The sequence below is a fragment of the Neovison vison genome, chromosome 7 (genome assembly GCF_020171115.1).
Source record: "Neovison vison isolate M4711 chromosome 7, ASM_NN_V1, whole genome shotgun sequence".
NCBI classification, from domain to species: Eukaryota; Metazoa; Chordata; class Mammalia; order Carnivora; family Mustelidae; genus Neogale; species Neogale vison.
The window spans coordinates 50407684-50422684 of NC_058097.1; the positions used below are offsets into that span (position 1 = coordinate 50407684).

Consider the following 15001-nt stretch of genomic DNA (forward strand, 5'->3'; position numbering starts at 1 on the left):
GGGGGATGGGGGGGACTGGGTGGACAGACACCCAGAGGGAGGGGGCAGACACCCAGAGGGAGAGGACAGAGAGCCAGGCTGACAGAGCCCTCCCAGCCCCAGCCTGGTACCAAGTGCAGACCTGGAAGATCTCAAAGCCAGCGATGTCCAGGATGCCCAGGAAGGAAGCGCCCTGGCGGGGACTGCGGTCCAAGGCACGGTTGAGGCGCAGGACCAGCCAGCGGAAGAGGCGCTCGTAGGTGGCCTTGGCCAGGGCCTCCAGTGCAAAGTCAGCCTGTGGCGGGCGGGGGGGTGCGGATGGCACATGGTGAGGGCGTGGCCCTGCCCCTGCAGCCCCAGCCTGACCCCCAGCAAGAAGAGACTAGTGTGGACTGGGGTCCCCTCACAGCTCATCAAGAATTATGACATTAATGACAACACCAACCAGTTCAAAGCCCTACTATGCGCCAGGCAACGTGTGAAGCGCGTGGGACACATTAGTTCATTCATCCTCCCTGCCCCAACCCTTGAACCAATTTTGACAGCGTAACAGTTAAGAGGTTGGACTCTGGAGTCTGACAACATGGGTTTGAAGCCTGACTCTGCCCCTTAGAAGTTCTGTGGCCTCAGGCATGTGACTAAACCTCTCTGTGCCTCAGTTTCTTCATCTGTAAAATGGATCCCAACAATAGTACCTCAGCTAAGAGCGGTCTCTCACGTGACCCCCAATCTCTGGCCCCCATGTCCCCCATTGTGTCTTCTTCACCCTAATACTTTGTTTCAAGGGGCCAGCCTGGGTCCTGGCAGAGGACTCTGCCTGAAAGCTGGATTCTGAAAACCTCTACCATGAGTTCACTTCTCCCCAGTCCCACCATTATCGTCACTTTTCTGGACTATGACAGCAGCCTCCTTTTGTCTCCCTGTTCCCACCTGTACCCCCGGGATCCAATTCTCCATGCAGTAGAAAAGGGGATCTTTATAAAAGACAAACCGAAGCAGGTTGCTCCCTGGCTTAAACTCTCACTGGTGTCCTACTGCACTCTGAATAAAACCCACCTCCTTTCTGTGGCCCCTAAGACCCTGCATGATCTGTCCCCTTCCAACCTCTCTGCTCCACTCTCTAGCCTCACTGATCTCCTTGATGTTCTTAATTTGCCAACCCTGTTCCAGCCCCAGAGCCATTCCTTCTGCCTTGAACTATCTAGGTCCAAACTCAAATATCACTTTGTCAGAGAGGACTTCCCTGGCACAGAAACCCCCATTTTCATAGAAGGCCTCACTGCTTATATCTCCTTTTAGGATCTGTTCCCTACTTTGGCTTGAGCTCCACGAAGGCATGGTCTTTGTTTCCATCACTAATTTTATCCTAGCACCAGAACCAGAGCTGGTCATGGGGCAATCAGCCAAAGTTTGTTGAGTGAGAGAAAAACCAGCATACGCTGCCTGAAGGCCCAGGACCCTGGTGCCTGGCTCTCCCCGCACCCCTCCTACCCCCTCAAGGCCTACCCACCTGCTCCTTGGTCTGTGCCTTCTGCACGTAGTCTCGGCCAACTTTGATGCGGGGAGTGAGCAGGGCACGGGAGAAGTCCGTCACCCCCAGTCCCAGGAGGCGGCAGAGCTTCTGTGCAGCTGAGGGTGATAGGCACAAAGGTCTGATCGGCCCCGGGACATGGCAGTGGCCACTGAGTGCAGCAGAGGGGGTCTTTCCCACTGCTGGTGGGCCAGAGAAGGGGCCCAGCCTCTCCCACTAGAAGCAATACAATCCTAAAAGTGTGTACGTCCTCTGGACCAACAGTTCTCTCTGGGACCCCGAGATGGGATCTATAATCCCAGAGGCAAGCAAAGACTGGACCAAGAGGATGTTCATTGCAGCCTGGATGATGATGGAGGAAAACAGGACACAGGCCGAATGTCCAGCAACCAGGGACTGGTTAGGGAGTCAGGGATCCTCCATTTGAACATGTGTTCTGCGGTCACTGAAAATTATCAGCGCTCGTTACATGGTTAAGATGTGTGCATTTCAAAAAAAAAAAAAGATGTGTGCATTTCATGATTTGTATGTTCCACACCAAAGGAACAACTGTAAGCAAATACTGGATACCGGTAAGTGATATGCACATGCGAGCTGATGAGTACACATGTGAACTACTCATGTACACGCTGAAAGGTACAGAAATCTGCAACTTTGAAATGCACCAGACTACAGGATGGATGACCGATGTGTGGAAAGATACCCAATAAACCAAGTGTAGTAAAATGTTAATGGCAAAATGTAGGTGGTGGATATCTGGGGGTTTGCTATAAAAATTCTTTCCACTTCTCTGTATGCCTGGAGATTTGCTAATATAATTTTGGGGGGAAAGCTATTGGAGTAAAAACCCATGGAAGTGGCCAATAAATAAATATTTAAAAGCAACTTGTTTTTCCCTATTTTTGTAGGGGAAAAAATGCATAAAAAATGGTATTTGAGAAATGTTTTCCAGCTTCTGTCACTTCCATAACGGGAAAACGGTTACTACAAATGCTCAGCTCCAACAGAAAAGAGAAAGGAAAAGAACACATCTAGAAGGAAAAACACCAAATTAAATAAACAGTGATTATTTCTGAGAGGCGAGCTGATAAGAATTTGCATTTCTTTCTTTCTTTTTTTTTTTTGTTTTTTTGCTGCAAAGCAGTTTCTAATTCTTCTATGGTGACTTTGCATGATACAGGGGCCTGAAGAACAGCAGGGAATGTGTACAAGGGTGCTCTTCCACGAGTCACAGAAATGTTCTGTAGGCTTCTAAAGCCTCCGCTGTGTCCTCTGGCCAGTGGACGCCTTCTCCAATGAATGTTTGCAAATGCAGAGAATGAAACACCCAGCAGTTCCCAGGAGATTAATTATGTTGACATATGGTTCTACCCATAGACCCCACAGGAAGAAACCCCAGTAGCATTCTAGTTAATAACCCGGAAGCATTACCCTCAGTGCATTAAGGGAAAAAAGCAAATTTCAAAATGGTCTACAAGCTCTGACCCCAACTTCGCAGATCAGATGAATGAATGAGCGAGCATGTACGGCACACTTGCTGGGCATGTGAACAGAGCCCCCGAGTGCCACAGAGGGTGCCACTGATCATGGTGGAGGGGCCCCTTTCTCATATCTTCTGTGGTGGTACAGCTTTGGAAAATGGGCCCCTAGAATTTTATAGACGCAAAGCTCTTGCTGTCTTGAGGGGAAAAGGGGCAAAGCATGATTCCATTTCTCTGACAATTATTTCTACACAGATATGGACAGAGAACAAAGCCCAGAGAGAAATACCCCAAAATGTTGCACTACTTACCTCTCAGGGGTATGGCTGTGGGTCATTTCCCTGCTTTTATACTTCTCTGTTTTGCTAGATTCTGCCCCCTACCCCATCCAGATTGTATTATTTTATGACCATAAAGAAGCAGAGCTATTTCCATTGGATAAAAAAGGAGTATCAACTATAGTTCTGCTTTTGAAAAGCAAAAAAAAGTATATATATGGCAAGCACAGAGGCCAGGAAGTTATAAGCCCAATGCCAATGGCGGTTTTCCCAGAGGGGCCAGGATGACGGGGGATCTTTGGTACATTGGTGTTGTTCAAACCTTCAGCAGGGAGGACACCATTCAGAATCAGAACAAGAGTAAGCGATGACATTTTGGTAAAGGATCAGCACAGCCTGGAGGCGTGCCCAGCTGGGGAGCGGGGAGTGGTGTCACGCTCTGTCTGGTGGGAGGAAGGAGAAACACTGGGTTGGGTGGGGGGACTGCAGGCCGGGTAGGATACCTGTGTTGTCAGGCATGGAGGCTTGGTCGTTGTTCCGTTCTCTCTTCAGGATGATGTTGCCAAACTGGAGAACGGCTGAGACAATCCGCAGCATGGCTATGGGGTAGAAAGAGAGAGAGAACAATCTCATGGGGCTCCAGACCCTGTTGTGTGGGCGTAACTAGCCCCTTAGAAATCTAGCTTAAAAACCCTACATCAGGGGTATCTGGGTGGTTAGAAGTTGTACTCTTGATTTCAGCACAGGTCATGATCTCGGGGTCCATGGGATCGAGCCCCACCCTCAGCACAGAGGACCTCCCTCTCTCTCTCTCTCTCTGCCCCTCCCCCACCCGCTTGTGTGCACACGCGTGCTCTCTCTCAAATATATAAAATGATTTTTTCATAGTCCCAACTTTTAAAATAAAATCTTAAAACAACAACAACAACAACAACTCTATGTCAAATTACACCACCGCCCCTCAGCTTAAAATCCATCTGTGACACTGGGCAGGTCTTAAAACATAAGAACAGATACATGAATTCTGTATTTTGTATTCAAGGCTTGCTTTAGCACCATTTGGTGTCTGCTCGTGTCCATTTCATAAAGCAACACACAGAAGATTTAAAAGGACGTGTGGAAGTGAATTAAGAAAGTCTTGGGCAATGTGGAAAGATTTTCCATTTTTAAGATTTTATTTTAAGTTATCTCTCTACCCAATGTGGGGCTCAAACTCACAACCCCAAGATCAAGAGCTGCACGCTCTAGCAATCGAGCCAGCAAGGTGTCCTAAACAGGAAAAGATTTCTAAAATAGCAAGTGGAAAATGTGAGGTGCAGAATGGTATAGACAGCATACCATTGTCTACGTTTTAAAAAGGCAAAAATACACAGTCGAGTCTCCTTATTTGCCAAGTTACATTCTTTGTAGTGACCATGAACACGAATTTACTTATGGGAAATAAGTAAACTAGAGGTTCCTGTGAGCCTCTAGTCACATTTTCCTCAGCTGATCACTACATCACCTTGTTTTATGCGTGCTTCAGTTCCAAGATACCTTATCTACTATACAACATTGCTTCCGAATCGTTGAACTCACGGCCAACAGCTGTCTGACTCAAGCCTGAAGGATTTACACGTTTTCTCTGTGAGACACACTACAGCCTTCCTGCACTTGGGAATGCTAGCCAGCATTAAGCACTAAGCATGGGGGGCATTTTAGACGGTGAAGCCATCAATAAGAAAAGCACGAAAGACGTGAAAAACGTGGCACTCAGTAGCAGGCAAAAAGGAGACAAGGACATCGGGTTATGGTATGAGCCGAGACAGGAAGGCAGAACACCAATTTGCTGAAACTCAGCTGCATATACGCTGGACCGCTCCAACTTTCCACCCCTGTGTGAGTGACACGATGATCGTAAAAGCATCACGGGCGCTCTTTGGGGAGTTACGTATAAATTTAGCGAATAGGCGAAGTCGCAAATACAGAAACGGCAGAAGAGGGCGGACTGCGCTTGTTCGTGAATGGATAGTGCTGCCCCCTAGAGTACATCTCAGGAACTCCCGGTGTGGGTTGGCGTGACAAGGGAGGCCAGGGGGCAGTTTCTGGGGTGTTTCTGGATATCACAGGGTCGCCGCAGGTTGGGACCCAGATGAAGAGGCCCCCCGCACCACAAAGAATTGGCCACACCCTGTGTGACCCTCAAATATCCCACTGGACATCCGTGTCCGTGAAATAATGGCCTATAATTACCCCAGTCAAATCCCAACAGTTTTATGTATAAACTCAAGTGTTTTGTGTTTGGTTTTAATGCACAGTGGATTCTGGGGGACATCTGTCTGGCTCAGTCAGTGAAGCCTCCAACTATTGGTTTTGGCTCACATCATGAGCTCAGGGTCATGAGACTGAGCCCCACGTTGGGATCCGCACTCAGCACAGAGTCTGCCTGTGATTCTCCGCCCCCGCCCCCATCCATCTCTCTCTCTCTCCCTCAAATAAGTAAATAAATAAAGTCTCTTTAAAAAATTACACAGCAGCTTTTCCAGGAAGGTAGCCACTGTGAAATCTGAGGAAAGACTGTGCTTGGTTCAGAGTTTTACCAGACTTGGATATTGCCTCAGAATTCCCTCACCTCCGACAGGGAAGCAGCTCATGGCAGGTGAGTGGCCTGTGTAACACGCCCGCCTCAGGCTGGGTCTCTACCTGTGGCTCTCGCGGTGACACTACAGATCGACACCAGCGCCCAGCCACCCCACTAAGGACGCACTCCGGAACAGGTTCAAACGGACACTGACTTATTCTCACTCACTCCATGCCAGGTCCTGTTCCAAACACTTAACAAATACACTTGTTTAAACTTCCTAACAACCAAGGGAGGCAGATCCTATGGTAACATTTTACAGGTCTGGAACGGAGTGAAACCCCTTCATAGATGGGGAAATCAAGGCACATTCTGGGAGCCATCTTGCCCGAGATCATCCAGCTCGTCAGTAGCAGAGCAGAGGGGCAAATCCAGGGTCTGAATCCTTTATTTTTTTTAAAGATTTTATTTATTTCTATGATAGACAAAGATCACAAGTAGGCAGAGAGGCAGGCAGAGAAAGAAAGGGGGAAGCAGGCTCCCCACCAAGCAAAGAGCCCAATGCGGGGCTCAATCCCAGGACCCTGAGATCATGACCTGAGCCGAAGGCAGAGGCTTAACCCACTGAGCTACCCAGGCGCCCCTTGGGGTCTGAATCCTTAACGGTGGTGCTTTTCTTTCCTCCCTCTTCCAGCATGAAATTCGAATAATGAGTACAGAAAAGCACGCAAATCACACGGGTCCGGCTCTGATTTTTACAAAGTAAATGCACCTGTGGAGCCAGCCCCTCAGAAGCCCCCTTCCCTGGGACACCTGAGTGGCTCAGTCAGTTAAGTGTCTGTCTTTGGCTCGGGTCATGATCTCAGGGTCCTGGGACCCCTGGCGGCAGCCTCCTTGCTCAGTGGTGAGACTGCTTCTCCCTCTGCCTCTGCCTGCCACTACCCCTGCTTGTGCTCTCTCTCTCTCTCCCTCTCTGGCAAATAAATAAATAAAACCTAAATAATAATAATAATAATAATAACAAAAGTAGCCCCCTCCCGGCCACTCACTGAACATGTACAAATTTCACAACCACTGGGTAGAGTAGAAGAAGACAGACATGAAAGCACACATGCTGAATTTGTAACAAAATTCAGAAACAAGTGACACAATTTAACGCTGTTAGACGCCAGAATAATGATCACACTGCCAGTGAGGGGGGCAGTTCTTGTGATGGGAAGGGGCACGAGGGAGCTCCTAGTTATACATGGTTATACATGGCGTTCACTTGCAGAAGGCCCCTGAACTGGACGCTTAGGCTCCGGGCGCATTTTTAGGTGTCTTTGCTTCTACACTGTCTACTTAAAGAAAGGGGGTGAAGGAGGGGGAGGGAGGAGCACCCTCCTGGGAGTTTCCTGCCAAAAATGTGTAACCTGAATCCTAACTGCAAGGGAACATGCCCAAGTTGAGACAAAACAACTGGTCTGTAATCTTCAAAAATGTCAAGGTCACCAACGATAAGAAAGAATAGTTCCAGGCAGACGGAGAGCACAGTGTGCTAGGTACATGTACTCTGGCCGGGGGAAATGTGTGTGCATGTGTACACATGCGTGTGCGTGTGTGTGTGTGTGTGCGCGCCCATGTATGTGTCACATGTATGTGTCACGAAACCTTTTTTGCTCTAAAGTACATTGTTAGGAAAACTGGCAAAAATCCTGTAAAAAACACTTTTGCGTGTTATAAGGGACATTACTGGGACAATATGGTCTATGCATGGGGATGCTAACAGTGCCAGCGCTCTCAGCTCCCAAGACAGTACCACCCAGTGGCTGCATAAGAAAATGTTCTTTAAAAATATGCAGACAGGGGGCGCTCGGGTGGCTCAGTCGGTTGAGCTTCGGACTTGATCTCCGCAAAGGTCTCTATCTCAGCTTTGTGGGTTCGAGCCCCCAGTCCGCTCCGGGGGTGGAGCCTACTTACAATGTATGGACAGACTCTGCAGGGTGGTAGGCGGGACAATCCCTCCCCGCCCCCAGAGAGGTCCACATTCCGAATTCCCCACCAGGAAATGTTACCTGGCAGAGCAAAATGGACTTCACCGATGTGACTGGGAATGCTGAGATGGGAGATGAACTCTGGATTACGCAGGTGGGCTCTAGCTACAGGGTCCTCATAAAAGGGAAGCCAAGGGAGAACGCCACGTGAGCAGAGGTTACAGGGATGTGCTTTGAAGTCAGAGAAGGCAAGAAAATGGATTCTCCTTTTGAGCCTCAAGAGGAAACCAACCCTGCCCGTGAAGACTGGTTTTGGACTCCCGGCCTCCAGCATTATAAGAGAATCAGCTGGTGTTGATTTAAACCACTGTGTTCGTGGTTGTGACCGGTCACAGGAAGCTAATACAAAGAGTAAAGGGGAGTCTCATTGTGCAGAAGTTTCCCGCACAGAAGTTCCCCAGTACACCTGTGCCTTTGTCCCTGCCTCTGCTCCTTCCTCCTGCCTTGTGGGACCATCACCCACCCTTGGCCTAGAGTCTGTTGGGGTGTGGCTGCATGCTTGTCCACACCCCTGTTCTCAAACTGCTCAGAATAAGTAATTAGAAAGACAGATGGGAAGCAAATGTAGCAAGACGTTAGCACCCGAGGAATCTTAGAGAAGAGCGTAGCAATGTTTTGTACTCTTTCTGCAACTTTTCCGTAAATCCCAAAGTATTCCCAATAAAAAGTTTTTTGAACAAACCCTGAAAACAGAAGGAAGATCACTGGCCTTATGGTTTCAAGACGCCTTGCTCTGAGGGACATGTGGGAAACTGTGGACAGAGGTAGCCCGGGCCTGGGAGCTGATTATATAGTACTGATTATATTCTTTCTGAGTTTCATACTTGTTAAAATGTCAGATCTTGTCCAGAAAAAAAAAATGGCTGTTAAGAAAGGACTTGGTGTCTAGAATTAGTGCAATTGTACATTCGCAACAAATGGCTGCACTGTACACTTGACAATGGTGAATTTTACGGTACGTGGATTCTCTCTCAAAGGACAAAAAAAAAAAAAGGCAGATGGTGGCTACACTTGGGATAAGCACTGATGAACATAATTTTTGAATCCATATATTGTATACCTGAAACTAACATGACTTTCAATAATAATAAAAAGAAGTTAAAAAAAAAAAAAGCAAGCCTGAAAAACCAGGTTTGGGTATAATTTGCAGGGCATGGCAGGGTATGCAACAAATATTATTTTTTCTCCATTCCCACTGAAATCATAACTTCCTGCGGAAAGTATCCGTTCCTTACTCATCTGCTGCCCATGTGCTCTGCATAGAGTAGGCGCTCTGTAAGTGTTTACATGAATGAACTTGAGCTTGCCTGTTCACAGGGAAGAGTTCCTTCCCTGGTCCCTAGTACTTCTGGGATTCAATGTGAGCCCTTACCAGGGTCTTGGGAAACCTGACCCTCCCAGCCCCTCCGGCCCCAGGGTATCCTCGCTTACTCCAACCAGCCACCCCAGCTGCCCCCGCTCAGCTTCTCCAACACTGTCTTGCCACCAGGACTTTGCCTTGGCAGTTCCCTCCGCCTAGATGCTGCCAGCACCATCTAGGGCTGGTTAGCTCCTGCCAGACCCATCAGTGCTCAAGCAAGGGCCACCTCATCCAGGGGGCTCTCCCCAGGCCATGCTGGAATGCTATGACACACGGTCCCTGCTCCATGCAAATCCTGCTCCATGGAAATCACTCACCCTCCCACTGGTTCAGCTTTAATGCATGTGTATGATTCGATGCTTCCGGGTCTGAGCGTTCCACAGGTCAAGTTGGTTCTGTGTTGGTCACTGTGAATTCTGTCCAGCGCCTGTGGCGGTCTGGCCCAGAAACCCACCACCAGTTGAATGACTTGATATATTCATGAATAAAGGGCAACGAGCTAATTAATGGGGGGATACATACGTTACTGGATGTGGGAGTTTGCTGTGTGCCCTTGGACAAGCTGGGTGACCTCCTGGGCCTCAGTTTCCCTGGCTGTGCAGTGAGAGGGGCTGGGCTCAGAGATCTCTGGTCCTGCCCATCTGGGGTCAGGAGGAAAGAGTGGATGGGGGCAGCCCAGAGCCCTGGAAGTCCTGGGGGTTCCCCAGAGGACAGCAGGGCACCTCTGAGAAGATAAAGACATCTCCTTATGGGCCCACAGCGGCATCATCACCTAACGAACCAAAAGATCATTCATCCCTTAACCTCTGCTCAGACACAGTCCAGACTCAAGTCCCCCCAGTGGCCTTTGAAACGGCCTCTGACAGTTGGCTTAGGACCTTGCATCGGTGTCAAGCACCCAGGCAAACCTGACATCTGAGAAGTCGGCAGTTAGCTCCTGCGGTGACTTCACACCAGCTGACTGCAAGCAAGCCCAGGCCTGCGGAGGCAGGGGCGTGGGGCTGGTGAGGCCAAGTGTGCCCCCCGGCATGAACACCCGCCTCCCCAGGTACCAGGCTCCCTGCTCAGCCTCTCGGAGTGGCATTCCCAGCACCAGCGCCGGTGAAGGTGGGAAGTGGGGAGGAGGGTGGAGGTCCTGCTTAGATGGGTCCCCAGTGTTCTCCATGCTAGCCTTCCCACTGGTGACCATCTTTCCAGAGACGGTCCAGAAAGCTTCCCAGAGGCACCACTTGCCTCTCTAAAGATGGATCATGGGCTGGCTTTGGAGTCAGCCCTGGGTTCCATTGGCTTCTTGTCAACTGGGGTGAGTCGTGGGGCAGATATCCCACCTCCCTGGACCTCTGTCTCCTTTTTTGCCAGAAGGACTCTATGAAAAGGTGACCACAGGACATGTGGGTGGCTCAGTCAAACATCCGACTCTTGGTTTTGCTCAGGTCATGACTTCAGGGTTGTGAGATCAAGCCCCGCGTTGGGCTCTCCGCTCAGCGTGGAGTCTGCTTGTCCCTCTCCTTCTGTTCCTCCCCCTGCTTGTTCTCTAGCTCTCTCTCTCTCTCCCAAATAAATGATAAACAAAACCTTAAAAAAAAAAAAAAAAGTGACTGGCTGGCTCCACTCCTTGTAAGTAAAACACCGAATAAAACTGTGAGACCCCATCCACCTACCACACCAGCAAAAGCTAGAAAGCTGACAGCAGTGGTTGGGGCCTTGCATGGAGGGAAAAGCACTCCAGGGACAGGGTGGATGGCAATGGAGACTAGCAGCACCTTCTGGACGGTGATGAAGTGGCTTCTCTAAAATTTAAAAAACCCTTGGAGCCCTGGGGGTGGGAGATGGGGGTTTTCAGGCAAAATCCCAGAAGCCACAGGTGGGCGCTGATTATAGGACCTGGTACCCATAATAAAAAGCTAAAAATCAGGGGCGCCTAGGTGGCTCAGTGGGTTAAGCCTCTGCCTTCGGCTCAGGTCATGATCTCAGGGTCCTGAGATCGAGCCCTACATCGGGCTCTCTGCTTGGCAGGGAACCTGCTTCCTCCTCTCTCTCTCTGCCTACCTCTCTGCCTACTTGTGATCTCTGTCTGTCAAATAAATAAAATCTTAAAAATAAAAAAGCTAAAAATCAAAACTATTTAGCAATAACCAGGAACGAAACACTGACCCTGATTAACCCCCCACCCCCTGCCGCTGGGACAAACCTGAAACCCTCTTGGGGAGTAAAAGCAGCCAGCCACGAGGGCCTTCGTATTGTATGATCCCATTTACATGAAAGGGCCAGGATGGGCAAACCCGCAGGGACAGGAAGCTGAGGAGCAGTTGCCAGAGACTGGCGGTGGAAACCGGCAGCTGACGGATGCCAAAAGGGTGCAAGATATCCTCTTGGGCCACTGAAAAGGTTCTAGACTCACCTTGGCAGAATGGGTGCCCGACTCTGTGAACAGACAGAAAGCCCCTGCCTTGTACACTGTCACCAGGTGAGAGTGTTCAAATTCGAGCTCAATACTTCTGTCACACTTCTGGTAAAGCCAGATTAAAATCAAAAGGGACACCCCCTCCTTGGACCCAGCATTTCGCTTCTAAGAATGGATCTCATAGACACAAGAGAACAGAGAGCTCCTTCAAAGGATATTCCTGGCACCTCTTTTGGGAGGGGGGTTCATTTTAATAACAATGGGTGCAAACACCCTAAAGGTCTCTCTGCAAGGGGCAGAGGATGGTTAAAAGAATCCCGGGCCATTTAAACAATGAAATTTTATGCAGCCCCTCCAACACACACACTCTCTGAAACCTATATACAAAACCAGAATTATCACTAAAGTATGCTGTCTGCTAACAGAAGCAGGGCACAAAGTATGCTAGCCCAAGGGTGATGAGCTGAATTCTTAACTCCAACACTACCTGGCCCCTCCCCGATGTGCCACAAGGTTTTCAACTGTTCATTGCTCTATCTGGGATGGTCTTGGGAGGAAGGTCAGGGAGATAAGGTTCACTTAAAGCCACAGCCACGGGGGACTATTTTTTTAAGCAGGCTCCATGCCCAGTATGGAGCCCACCTTGGGGCTTGAACTCACAACCCTGAGATCACGACTTGCGCCGAAATCAACAGTCAGACTCTTTATAGACTGAGCCACCCAGGAGCCCCTGTGCGGGGAACTTTTAAATTCAGCAGAGAAATATCTTACCACTTTTATTACTGGTATGGCTGAACATCCACCCTGGGACTACAGAATGCCTCGTTCTATAGGAAAATAATATGGAGACACCTGGGTGGCTCAGTCAGTTAAACATCTGCCTTCAGCTTAGGTCATGATCCCAGGGTCCTGGGATGGAGCCCCAGGTCGGGTTCCATGCTCAGTGGGAAGTCTGCTTCTCCCTCTCCCTCTGCCATTCCCCCTGCTTGTGTTCTCTCTCTCTGACAAAGAAGGAAGGAAGGAAGAAGGAGAGAAGAAAGGAAGGAAGGAAAGAAAGAAAGGAAGGAAGGAAAGAAGGGAGGGAGGGAGGGAGGGAGAAAAAATAATGTGTGTCCTTTTTTAGATGTAGAAAATATTTCTGGAAGGATGTGTGGGAAGCCAGGGGAAAGCAGGTCTCAGGGCCCTGCAGGAGACCCAGTTGCCACACTATGACCTTTGGCACATCCAGATTATGTCACCACACACATATGTCACTTCCAAAGTTTTGTTTCAGAATTGCAAAAATCAGCTATGCAGTGGGGCGGCCACGGGAAGGGTCACTTGAGGTGATCTGTGTCAGGAGGCCAGGCCCCCATAGTGGCCGCTATCCGGATTTGTTCGCCAACTGCCCCAGGAGGAGAGCAGAGACTCCTAGGCGGAGGAAGTTTTGCAACTGTGGTTGGGCAATCTAGCAGGGGAGGCCTGGGACCCTGTGTCAATACGCCCGAGAAGGCCGGCCTGTTTGCAGCCCGGGGAGACAGCCAAGCTGGCGCTTGCTCGACTTCCAGCCCTCCCAGTTGGCCCTGGAGCCAACAATAGCTCCCAGAGCTTTCCGCAGTGCCAGAGATGGGAAGAGAAAGAAACCCGCCATGCCAGCTCAGCCCAAGACATTGGGGTCTTTCTCCATGGGACTCCAAGTTCATCCAAACAGTGAAAGAGGCGGTTGCAAAAAGACGGGGTCCACCTACACGTACTTGGCATGGGTCAAATCGTACCCTCTTCCCCCCAGAACAGGTGTGGTGACATCCTAACCCTCGACCCTTCTCAGAATGTGGCCTCCTTTGGGTATTGGGTCATTGAAGATGGAATTCTTTAAGTCAAGACAAGATCACAGTGGAGTAGGGGGCTGCCTGCAAGGGACAGACAGATTCTCCCAGGACCGAGCAACCCTGCCAACACACAGAGTTCGGCATTCTGGCCTCCAGAACTGGGAGATGATCCATCTCTCCTGCTGAAGGCACCAGGCCTGGGGTGCTCAGTCACAGCGGCAGAGCAAACAAATACAGGACTGCTGCTGACCTGCTGTCAAAACATGCGATCTGGTGAAAACCAGTGGGGGGGCAAAGCATCGCCACATGGGTAACAGGCCACAGTCAGGGTCTTCCCCACACCTTTGCTTCAGCCTCCTCTGGCCCTCCAACGCATCCTCCATACAGCTCAAAGGGGCCTCTGCCCTGCTGCCAGCTCTCCCATGGCTCCCTGGTGCCCCCAGGACAAAGTCCCAGCCCCTCAGGATAGAAATGGATTCATCAAACCATGCCATGACTTTCCTGCCCCAGGGCCTTTGCATAGGCAATCCTCCTCATCTAGAAGGCTCTTCTAGCTCTCTCTGAAAATTAGTATGGGAAACCTCACGAAAGCAGACTCGGGAAGCTAGAAGGAGAGGCCGGAAGCGGGGAGTCACACTACTCAATGTCAAGTACAGACACCAACAGAGGAATCCTCAACAGGAAAGAATCCTCACTGACAGGCCCCAACAGGGAAAGATGTACATCACAACTCCTACAAGAAATTGGCTGCCCCAGCTGCTCAGCCAGAGAAACTGTCAACACCCTCCACTCTTGGATTTCTCCAAAGGACTTTTGTTCAAAACAACCTCTTCCAACCTCCTCCTCTTCTCCATAAGATAAAATTCCTGTCCCTTGCCAGATTCCTATCCTACCTTGCTTGTCCCAAATTACAATTCTCCATTATTCCCAAATAAATCCATTTTGCTGGTAAAATAATCCACCGTTTTACTTTGGGGGTAATACCCTGCTAGCACTGATGCTCACCCCCTCCGCTCCTCAGGCCTTGGCTCAGAGGTCACCATCTCTGTGTCCCCTTTTCGATCCCCTCCTTAAAACTGTACCTCCTCCTTCCTCCCATCCCTGTACCTTTTTCCCAACTGAGGAATGCATGTCCAGGTTCCCCACCTGCCCCCGCGCTGCCCCAGCCCCACCGTTCGTGGAGGCTCAGGGCTCACTCACAGGTGATTTCATCCGGGGTGAATCCCAGGACCTTCAAGGACTCCAGCGTCTCGTGGAAGAGCTCCCGCTCCTGGCCAGGAGAGGATGATGGCCCGTTGGTCAGGAAGCGGTAGTTGGAACAAGGCTCCAGGAGGAGATCAGCTGCATGGGTAATGAGTGGAGGCCGAGGTCAAGGGTGAGCTGTAGAGTCAGACTCACATCCTGATGGCCACCCACAGGACAAGCGTTCACTTTCTCCACTGGGGACCTCGGTCTCTTCCTCTGTTAAATGAGTAAAGATCCTCTCCTCAAGGTTTGATGGGAAGGGCCGGGCGTGGTGGGGGTGCTTAGCCCTCATTGGGCCCTTTCGTCCTTCCACAGAGATTGT

General features: G+C 50.0%; 1 protein-coding gene across 2 annotated transcripts in view; it reads right to left on the minus strand.

The window, feature by feature from the left end:
- The window catches only part of MYH14 (myosin heavy chain 14), an 80921-nt gene that overhangs the window by 49676 nt on the left and 16244 nt on the right, over window positions 1–15001 (minus strand). For both annotated transcript variants that reach the window (XM_044256812.1, XM_044256811.1), the window contains 4 exons: window positions 14635–14775; window positions 3773–3868; window positions 1490–1608; window positions 122–274 (listed from right to left, as the gene is read on the minus strand). In XM_044256812.1, the coding sequence (XP_044112747.1) occupies window positions 122–274; window positions 1490–1608; window positions 3773–3868; window positions 14635–14775 (509 nt within the window). The remainder of the gene's footprint in view (window positions 1–121; window positions 275–1489; window positions 1609–3772; window positions 3869–14634; window positions 14776–15001) is intronic.